Source organism: Belonocnema kinseyi, chromosome 3 (assembly GCF_010883055.1).
Source record: "Belonocnema kinseyi isolate 2016_QV_RU_SX_M_011 chromosome 3, B_treatae_v1, whole genome shotgun sequence".
Taxonomy (NCBI): domain Eukaryota; kingdom Metazoa; phylum Arthropoda; class Insecta; order Hymenoptera; family Cynipidae; genus Belonocnema; species Belonocnema kinseyi.
Window position 1 is genome coordinate 138,778,236 of NC_046659.1, and position 11,111 is coordinate 138,789,346.

General features: G+C 26.6%; 1 protein-coding gene across 1 annotated transcript in view; it reads left to right on the plus strand.

The window, feature by feature from the left end:
- The window catches only part of LOC117170040 (dipeptidase 1-like), a 140,683-nt gene that overhangs the window by 37,788 nt on the left and 91,784 nt on the right, over positions 1 to 11,111 (plus strand). The window contains exons 3-4 of the mRNA XM_033356559.1: positions 5,887 to 6,019; positions 9,788 to 9,979. Coding sequence (XP_033212450.1) covers positions 5,887 to 6,019; positions 9,788 to 9,979 — 325 coding nt within the window. The remainder of the gene's footprint in view (positions 1 to 5,886; positions 6,020 to 9,787; positions 9,980 to 11,111) is intronic.

Below are 11,111 nucleotides of genomic sequence, written 5' to 3' on the forward strand. Positions count from 1 at the left end.
ATTTGTCTTTGTTTAAAGTAATTTTGGGTTTAAAAATATAGCATTTTCATATTTTGTGACGTAAAACTATTTTTGAGTGGTATTTGTATAGTAACAACTTTTCAAACGTATTCTGCTGTGAAAAATCGTTTACACTTAAAACTGACCTTTTTCATAAATAATTTAAATTAACGAATCAACTAGTTTCATCGCTACTTTCCAGGGAAAATTATTTTTCATATTAGGAGAGAGTGGTCCAAAGACGGCCTAGTAAGAATTTTTTTCGTTAACAGAGAATGTCTACAATGTCTTTGTCAAAGTACCACGATTCTTTATCTACAATTTTATGTTAACAGGAGCAGTGTCAATCAATTTTTACGGTCGCAATACAGCGCAAAGTGAAAAATTCGATTCATGCTATTTCTCTAAATGGTAGTTCTAAGCCTGGTCCCCTTGTTCATGAGTCAAATTTTTCCACTCAAATGAAAGAAAACGGGTAGGTTATGTACGTTTAAAGAGGATATTGACCAATTTAAACCAAATACCATAAATTAATATGTAGAATAATGATAATGAGAAATTACAGAATATAAAACAACACCCACCAGAGATAAGAAGCATGCAGTCAGAACACAACCAAACTAAAAAAAATCGACAACAATATTTTAATTATTGTGAATTCTCTTTTTTTAAAGCTCTTTTGGCTTTAACGAACACATTCTCATCACGTATCTCGTCCTTCGCACTCGAGTTTATCCCTGAAATTTCATATCATTCCCATAAATTTATATTATTATAATTGGTAACTTGCATTGGTATTCAAACAGACGAACTTTCATTGACCCGTTTAAAAAATTTGAAAATATTTTTTGCAATTAATATTGAATTCACCCTGAATTATTATTAGCTTACCCTAAATTTTTTTACATTCTTCTAAATTTACTCAATTCTATTAAATCGATAAAATTTAAATAAGTTTGTTTAAGAAATTAAATATTAAAATTTTTTTAAACTAATTAAATATTGTACATTTCAGTATTTTTTTAATATTATATTTATTTTATAAGATATTATCTTAAAACTACTCAGCTTCCACGTTTTTAATTTTTTAAAGAATGGTTGCGAATCGAATTTCTTGATTCACAAAGTGCGCTTTTAATACTTTGAATCATAATTTTTGTTTATTTTTCAAGTTTTGAATTTAAAAATATAAATGAGAAAAAAGCCTTTTTGGAGACTAAAAAAATTAGTAAATTTTGGTATGCTAAAAGTTAAAAAACGGCCTGTCGTATGAAAAAATAGGTGAAGGGAATTTTGTAGCTACATTTTGGAACATACGCCCTTATGAATATTTTAATTTGTCTTGTGCCGTTTCTCGAAACAGTCAATTTAATTATTTTTTATGTTATTTTTTACCACTAAAACGAAAACTACGTGATTTATCAAAAAGTTTATTCAAAAATTTTTTTAGATTTTTTTGGATCAAACAACCTTGATTTTATATTTTGTTTCATTTTACCAAAAATTCAATTTATTTATTTTTAATGTTGTTGTTCACGATTAAAATAGAAACTACCAATCATATAAAAAAACCATTAATAAAAATTGTTGTTCTCTACTTTCGGTAAAAAAAATGTTATCTATTTATTTTTCCTTAACTTGTGTCATGTGTTGAAAAATTTAAGTTTTGTATTTTCACTCATTTTTTTATAAATAAAACAAAAACTACGCGTCATATGAAAAAGTGATTGATAACAAATTTGTAGATATTTTTTGGATGCATAATGTTTGACTAATAATTTTTTTCCTACCTTGCATAGTTGGACAACAAAATACAATTTTTTATTACTTTTTGTTTGATCAAAATTTAAATGATCAATTTTTCGAAAAAATTCAAAAAGTTGTTATGATAATCTTGTAAAAAACTACAAGAGAGGAGTGGCATGGAACTGAAACAAAAAAAGGGTTAACACACTAATAATAACAAAATAAAAAATGTGCCGACTCAGGACCACCTGTTTAGTACCCACTCAGAACCACTACTAATTTTCACACATGATTATGCTTTTCAATATGGCTGAAAATTTTTAATGTAGATTACTTTAATTTCCACCGAAATATTACGCGTCAAAACCGGCTTAACCTACTGTGCCGTCTTAGGACGACTATCACATATGTTTTCTAATAGCTAACCAAACTTATTTTACTTCAAAATATTATTAACACTAAATACTTCACTTTTTTATAAATATTTCAGATTAAAAAACAAAAATTGCCATCATTTTATCAACTACAATAATTCTTTGCTCTCTAAAATGTACTGAAGTAATTTATCAGACTATCTAAACCATACAATATTTTTCAGCTGTCACTTTTATTATTGTAAAAAATAATTCACATTAACAAATAATAAATCAAGGGTCGATAGGAAAAATTTGGAATAACCAAAGAGGTAGTTCATAACTTTTTGTATTGCATCCTGAAGATAATATCTCTTATTATTCGTACTAAAAATGTGGCCACCATTATTTATTATTTTAGTAATTTATTTTTGAAAAAACTGATATGACCTCAGACAACTTTTATTTATTTTTTTTCGCTCAGATTTTACTATTTCACCGGGCTTTTATCCGATGCTACGCAATCCTAAAAATTATAATCTTACACATTCAAACTCTTACCTTCACATTTACAAAACTTGAAATTTTGAAACTCTAAACTTCCGGGCTCTAAGTTCAAAATCCCTGTACCGGAAATTAAATTTTCCTTAACAGAACCGAGACATACAAAAGTTTTTGATAACTCGGAAGTCAGAAAGGTGTAGAAGAATCCTCAAAAGTTTATAAATTCTATCATTTTTTTCTTTCTTTTTTTTAACAGTATTGGTTATTAAATAATGGAAATAGACTCATTTTATGTAGGATCAATAAATAGCTAATTCTCTCATAACCAAGCCACACAAGAGGATAATGGAAATAGAGTACGTCGAGTGCAAGTTGCAAAACCGTCTGAAACAGCTGCTTCCTCCATTAGACCACAGACTTGTTCTATTTTCTCTAATTTGCGTTATACACACAAGATTTTGCTTTTTTCTCTCCACATACTAACAGCCTAGTTCCCACCTTTTTTTACACCAATGGGTAACAATTCTAATTTTTTAAAGTTCAAATGAGCTGGTAGTATGCAAAACAAAGACATTATTCTTCTTTCAAAACCAACCTAATTAACATTTCTATGGAAATTCAATTTCATATTTCACATACAGAAAATATTAAACAAAATCAAAACAGAGCAGAAAAATGACGACTAAGTGTGCATACAATTTTTTTATGACACATGATAAAAACTCTACTTTTTACTCCAAAATTACCAAAAATTTCTATAAATTTCCCGAAATTGAAGAACATTTTTTGATTAAATTTTGAGAAATTTCTGTCGAATTGACCAAAATTACATGTACCATAAACATAAAGTACCAACAAAAAACCTTAAATATCCGAAAATTTTAAAAATATTTAAAATTGAATTGTGGGTAATTTATGGTAAGCTACCATATTTACCTTAGAACGAACATAAATTAACAAAAATTTCTGCATATTTCCGGAAATTAAAAAAAAATTATTAAATTTTGGGTAATTTATCGTAAGTAACCATATTTAGCTATAAAATTAACATTTTTTTATTATTAAATTATTATTAATTAATTATTATTATTTATTATTATTATTATTATTAATTAACAATTCTGCATATTTCCGGAAATTAAAAAAAAATTACCGAAAATTTAAAGACATTATTTTTTAAATGAATTTTTCGCAATTTATGATAAGTTAACAAAAATTACCTGTAATATCACCATAATTTTATAAAAATGTTTAAAATTGAATTTTGGGTAATCTATAATGAGTTACAATATTCACATGTACAATTACTATAAATTACCGAAAATTGCTATAAATTTCCAGAAATTTAGAGATTTTTCAATTGAACTTCGGGTAATTTTACATATTTACCTGTCAAATTACTATCAATAACTGAATATTTTCAGACATTTTTGTTAATTTATAAAAATTCTTAAGATAAACTTTCGGCAATTCATGGTAAGTTAACATACATTACTTGTAATATCACCATAGAATACCAAAAAATGTCATAAATTTCGGAAAATTTAGCAATTCTTTTCTGTTCTTATCTTATAAAAATCTTTTTAATCTTTTTGATTGAAAATTTCACTATTTTGCTGAAAATTCGCTGTTTCTTGTTCCAAGTTCATCTTATTGACCTAAAACTCTATCATTCCATTCTTAGTTAAAGATTAATTGATTTTTGTTGGAGATTCTTTTTTTTTAAGTAAAAATTATTCTTAATTACCAAAATTTTAACGTTCTTATAATTTGTCGAAAATTTACCATTTTCTATTCAAAATTAATGTAATCGATTAGAAATTAATATTTTATAATTCTCCATTAATTAATATATTCCTAATTCAGAAATATTATTTGCTTAAACATTCAATTTATGTGTTGTAATTTAAACTTTATTAGTCTAAAAATAATTATTTTTCAGTGGGGAATGTATTGTAGTACAGCAGAGGAAAGTTAAAACTTACCCCTCTTTCGATTTAAAAAAATTTCCAAAATATTCCCTTTTGACCAATTTGTAAATTATTATAATCTAAAGAACAGGCAGGAAAGATTTGTTTTTAAATAAATTTTTAATTTAGTTATAAAAAAGTAAGTAATTCTGTCCGGATAATCCATGAATTTAATTTAAGAATTTATTTATCACTTTTTGCCAGTTATCAATAACAAAAAATTATTTAAATCATATTTTCAGAAAAAATAATTGTCGATCAATTTAGAATTATGTTGATATTGATTAAAAAGGGAAATGAAATTTGAAAAAATTGTTTTTAATTTATCTGCTATATCATCAGAGATTGTACCTTACCGACAGTAGATCAACCCTCCAAACCATGAAGGCAGAAAATTTACTCAATATCGATCAAGTTAAGAATCTTTAATAAAAGAAAATATTTAACGTCTTAATATGCTTAGATGGAATATAATACTTTTAAATTAAAATTATTTCTTGAAAAAAAGATCCTACTGCATCTTACCTCCATTGGGAATCGAATGACAACACTTCTGATTTCCGGTCAGGTGCTTTTCCAATTAAGCTATTAGAGGGATCAGAATAAGAACTTTTAATTCAAGAACATAACGCTAATTTTTAGCTATCTGTTAATGGTACAAGTAATTATTAAAAATTTTTTTAAATTTATTTGCTATATCATGAGAGATTGTACCTTACCGACAGTAGATCAACCCTCCAAACCATGTAGGCAGAAGATCTCCACAATATCGATCAAGTTAGGAATCTTTAATAAAAGAAAATATTTAACGTCTTAATATGCTTAGATGGAATATAATATTTTTAAATTAAAATTATTTCTTGAAAAAAAGATCCTACTGCATCTTACCTCCATTGGGAATCGAACCACAACACTTCTGATTTCCGGTCAGGTGCTTTTCCAATTAAGCTATTAGAGGGATCAGAATAAGAACTTTTAATTCAAGAACATAACGCTAATTTTTAGCTAGCTGTTAATGGTACAAGTAATTATTAAAAATTTTTAAAAATTTATTTGCTATATCATGAGAGATTGTACCTTACCGACAGTAGATCAACCCTCCAAACCATGTAGGCAGAAGATCTCCACAATATCGATCAAGTTAAGAATCTTCAATAACAGAAAATGCTTAACGTCTTAATATGACTAGATGGAAAATAATATTTTTAAATTAAAATTATTTCTTGAAAAAAATATCCTACCCCTTACTGTAAAATAATTATTTTTTATTTAGTTTTTCTCATATTTTAATATTTATTAAATTTAATTTTCAGTTTTGGGCTGCGTATGTGCCATGTGAATCACAGCACCTCAACGCCGTTCAGTTGACTTTGGAGCAAGTGGACCTTATAAAGAGGCTCATAGAGAAATATTCTCAACATATGCAGTTCGCTGCATCCTCCAGGGGTAAGAAAATTTTACAATAAAATTTCTAAAAAATTAGAAAGCATTATCTAATCTACACTGGAACTTAAATTAAATGAGCCTGGATTCACTGTTTCCGAGAATTTTTGTTGCGGCTATTTCGGGCAGAGAGTGTAAGCCCTCGGGCTCGACAAATGGTGTTCAATCAAGCGTGACATACAAGTCGTAAATCCAAGTTTCAGTGTATTAGAACCTCCATCCTAAAAATTATTATTGTTATCTATCCATCCGCTTAATTAAACCTTCTCGATTAAAACTCGGTAAGCAAATGTTTTGATTTATTTATTCTATTATATGGAATGGTACTTTCAAAACGGTAGGAAAAAAAACATATAAAATAAAATGATTAAAATGGTAAAAAAGTTTAACAGAAAAAAATCAGAAATAAAATCAAACAATCTAAGATAATGTTATAAATAATGTTATATTCTTAGAAAATTATGGTCTGCCAAAAATACATGAACCGAATTGTCCTATGCGACCTGTTCTTTCTCTTATTAATTCTTCAACTTTTGAAATGTTCAAATTTTTCAAAAATATTAAAACAAACTTGATTAATTTCAAAAATTCTGGTTAAAAATCCTTTTGTCTTTAAAAATATAATCACTAAATGAACTGTTCCTCATAATTACATTATGGTTTCGTTGGATGTTTTATCTTTATTTACTAATGTTTCATTATAATTGGTTAAAAATAGTTTTCATAGTAAATGGATAAACATTAAATATTTTACTGATTTACCTCTAAGTAAATTCAAAAAAACGAATACATTTTTTAATTACGCAAACAGTTTTTAAATTCAACCATTTATATTATAGACAAGTACATGGCATTTTAATGGGCTCTTCAATACCACCTATTTTGGCAGATTCAATTATGGAAGACCTAGAAAATACAGTTAATAATAATTTAGGTTTTAAGTTGCACACATTTTATAGGTACGTCGATATTGTCATGATTTTACCAAAAAATAATTTATATTACGTTATAATAAAGTTCAATTCTTATGATCCTAGATTAAAATTTATTCATGATTACTATTTATTTTCATGGTTGCTTATTGTTCGAAGTTGAAAGAATTTTAATCGATTTTAATATTAAAATAATGTTTAGAGTTGGTTCCAAATTTAACAGATTTAGAAAATTAGTTAAAGATGTTTTAGAAACTCTTATTTTGACTACAATTAATTTTATAAGTTTATAACCTTTCTTTTGAAAATGTTAAACTTTATTAAAATTTGAATTAAATACAATATATGGTACTGCTAGATTATAAAAAGTTATAAAATGTTGTTCAGTATTCCCAATATTAACAAATTTTTCCTCGACTGAAGAAGATTAAAAATATGTTTTGAAAAATTACAAATACGCTCGGCTTGATCATAAGAGGTCATGAAAAATGGAATCCTGTCCTATTTTCAGTATTTTTAAATTTTTCCTAATATAAACAACATAAACAATATATTTTGAAATACTGTAAATATTTATTGTTAGAGTATACGAGGACGTGGAAAGTTCTTCAATAGGTCATTCAAAGAGTCTCAAAGACGCGAACAAAAATGTATTTTATTGTAATGCAGTATTCGTAATATCAATAAAGGTTTTCTAATATAATCAGAATAACCCATATTGCTAAAACTTCATAAATCGGTTCTGGCCAATCAAAATGTTTTTGATTTCTGTATTATTTTTGTGGCATATCAAAATAATTTTAATTTCGGTATAATTTTGAAAGTTTTTTTTCTACCATTCCTGGAAAACAATTGGACCCATAATTTGTCCAAATGAACCAATTGGTAAATTTGAATTTGGTGGCTTCCTTCTCATTTTTCTTTCCTGCTTTTTATTTTGGTCCGGATATCTTTTTCTATTTAGAAATTTTATTTATTTTGAAGAAGGATATTTTTTTAAATTATAATAAGAGGATTTTAAGCTGTTCGTCCACATTTGGTGGTCGGATTATTGGTTTCATTTTTATGAATTCTGGTTCTTTTGCTGCGAGATGCTCGAGATGAAAAAGTGAAATTTATTTTCTTAAATAAAATAATTGTTTAGAGCTTCTGTGAAGAAGAGACCAGTTTATTTTTGACCTCAATTTTCGAAAATTCAATTTTTTTAAATGGTAACGATAACATTCAAAAGGGCGTGAATAAGCCCTATTAAAACTGTATTGAAAAATATTTTTTTATTTTTATAATAAATTACTCAAAAATTACGAAAGAAATAGGCACATTTTTTAAAACCAATTGCAGCTCATGTTCATTGTTACAAAATAAAAATCCCACGGTCTAAACTTGAAGTTTTTCCGAAACAGATATTATATAATATAGCTAGGTAGTATTTTGTTTTGTGATATTGTTTTAAAAAAATCAGGATCCCAAATTTTCATTTCGACCCCTTACTCTACCCCCTTCCAGCATTATCACTGTTTTGTCCCATTAAATCATTAATAAAAAATTTAAATGTTGAGTATGATTGCTTATAATTTTGAATTTTCTTAAAACGATTATTTTTTCATAGCTTTTGTTGCAAAATCCATACTATAAGAATATAATCAGGAATATAACTACAAAATGTAATTTCTTTTTGCATATTTTTCTATATACATTATTTATGGCTTCACCACTTACCTCATTTTTTAAAAGAATTAATATTCATTTCTCCGACTTTTTTGGCAAGGGATAAAAAATGCACTCTTTAACGTTTTCATTTTTAATGAATATTTATTAGTTCATGTAATTTCCAAACAAAAAGCTCTGGCTGTCTTATAAAAAAATATTAGGCCAAATGAAAACTGTGCGAATAATGATAAAAAAGTAAAAATTTGAAAATGATAATAGTAAATAAACTTGGTAGGAAAATTTGTAAAAAAAAACTACACATTTATTTCTCCTTCCGTTTAAAAGTTTCATTTAAACTGAACAAATGTTTAAGAAATTGAAAACAAAGTACGTAGATTGAGAAAACTTTTGATTTGAATTAATTAGTTCCTGTTATACTATGAAGGTTTGAATAGATTATATTTTGTCAAAAAAATTTGCAAACAAGGGATTATTTTTAAATTATCGTTATGGCTTAAAAACACAAGATATGTTATCGTTTAATCGAATTTTTCAAAGAATAATTTTTAGTAGAGAATAAATTGTTAAACAATTAAAAACAAATAATTTGATTGTCTTAACATTTGATATAAGCAAATTATTTCACTGTCAATTTTTGGATATTTTGTAAAAAAAATTTTAACAAATGGAAATACTTTTAAACAAAAAGCAAAAAAAGCAATTTCTCTACCTCACTTCATTATAAACTAGCATGTTAATAATCAATAATTGTTTAAACACTTACAGATAACGCGAATTAATCGTGCTGATTTTCTATTTAAACGTATAAGTTAACATTATTCAATTTTCTTTCAATTCAACTTTCTCAAATAAAGTTGCTTAAACAAATTTATGTTATTAATCAAGTATGTGTTAGTGATAAATAAACAAAAGCATGTGAAAATTTGATGAAGCTTGTTAACGAAATTTACAAAAAAAGTACGTATCTCTGCCTTATTCCTATTTGAAGGGAGGTCAAAAGTTACATTACCATAATAAGAAATTATTGAAACAATTAATAACGCATTAAATCAACCATTTTAATTTTAATATTGTTTAGTTACTTTTTCTCGTTACAAGAATACGAAAGATGTTAATCCAGCTACGCCCTTTATTCCTTTTAATTAATTTGAATAATTTTAATTTACAGAAATCCTGGAAGCCCACAACAGGGGTAGGATAGCATCTCTAATTGGGGTGGAGGGTGGGCATAGTCTAGGGAGTAGTCTAGCGGTTCTAAGAACACTGTACCAATTAGGAGTACGTTACCTGACTCTTACGCATACCTGCAATACGCCATGGGCTAAAAGTTCAACAGTGGAGCAGGATGATCCAGAGGAAGGTAAGCACTTTTTTAATTTACAGCGAAACCCTTCTATAGTGCCAATTTCAAGGCTGAAGGTAGGTGTGTAACTAACTCATTATAGCCTGCTTCGCTTACGTCTGTTCACATTTGATTGCTCGTCTGAGTGACAACCGCAGACCCCACGCAGCTCCCTTTACCCTCCCTGCGGCGCGGCTTTAATTCTTGGAAAGGCTATAGAAGGGAGGGCTATTAAGGGGTTTCACTATATTTTATTGTCAGACATACTCTTCAGCTTAGGTAAACAATGAGACAACCATATGCGTGCGCCAGCGTGCGCTTACATTTCTGCTCGTTTTTATCATTTACCCAAGTTTCGCATAACTATTTATTTGTATAAATTTTTTACCACTAAAAATTCCGCTGAATTAGAATCTGAAATAAAGTATACAATAAATTTATGTAGCGTAGCATTTACTATTGCTATTAGTAATACTAAAATTCGAAGATTTTGGTGCACGATATGTTAATTTAATATTGTGAACAAACATAATTTTTGTCAAATTATATTTGTACAATATTTTTCAATGGGAGAAGCTTTTAACTCTAATTTTCACTTAAGAATTTAAACATTTTTCCATTAATATCTTTTTTCATAAGGATTATACAATCATTTTCATTGAATCATTCCAATAATTTTTAAGTAATATTTTCTTTAAATTTAAAACAGCTTTTCTATATATTTAATATAATAATAACCTTTAAAAATAATTTCTATAAAAATTAAACTTATTTGCTAATAATTTTAAAAATTTAATTTAGAGTCTCATTTCACTTTACAAGCATCAGGAAAATTATATAATTGTAATAGAGGTATTCTAATTAGAAAATTAACTTTTGTTGTAAAAGTAATAGCTAATATTGATTCACATAATCTGAAAGTAAATAATAAATTTATGTTAGTTAATTTGAAACGTCTTAAATTGAAACTTTATGTAATTCAATCTCCTGGTCAACATTAATCACTTAAAAATTAGTTAAATAGTTCACAACATAAAAGGGCTTAAGCAATTATTTTAATTGAAGAAATTAAATCATTTTTGATTTTATATATTTTGTTATATGATCATTATATTTCGATATTATTAGACCTTTTAAAATAATTATATCA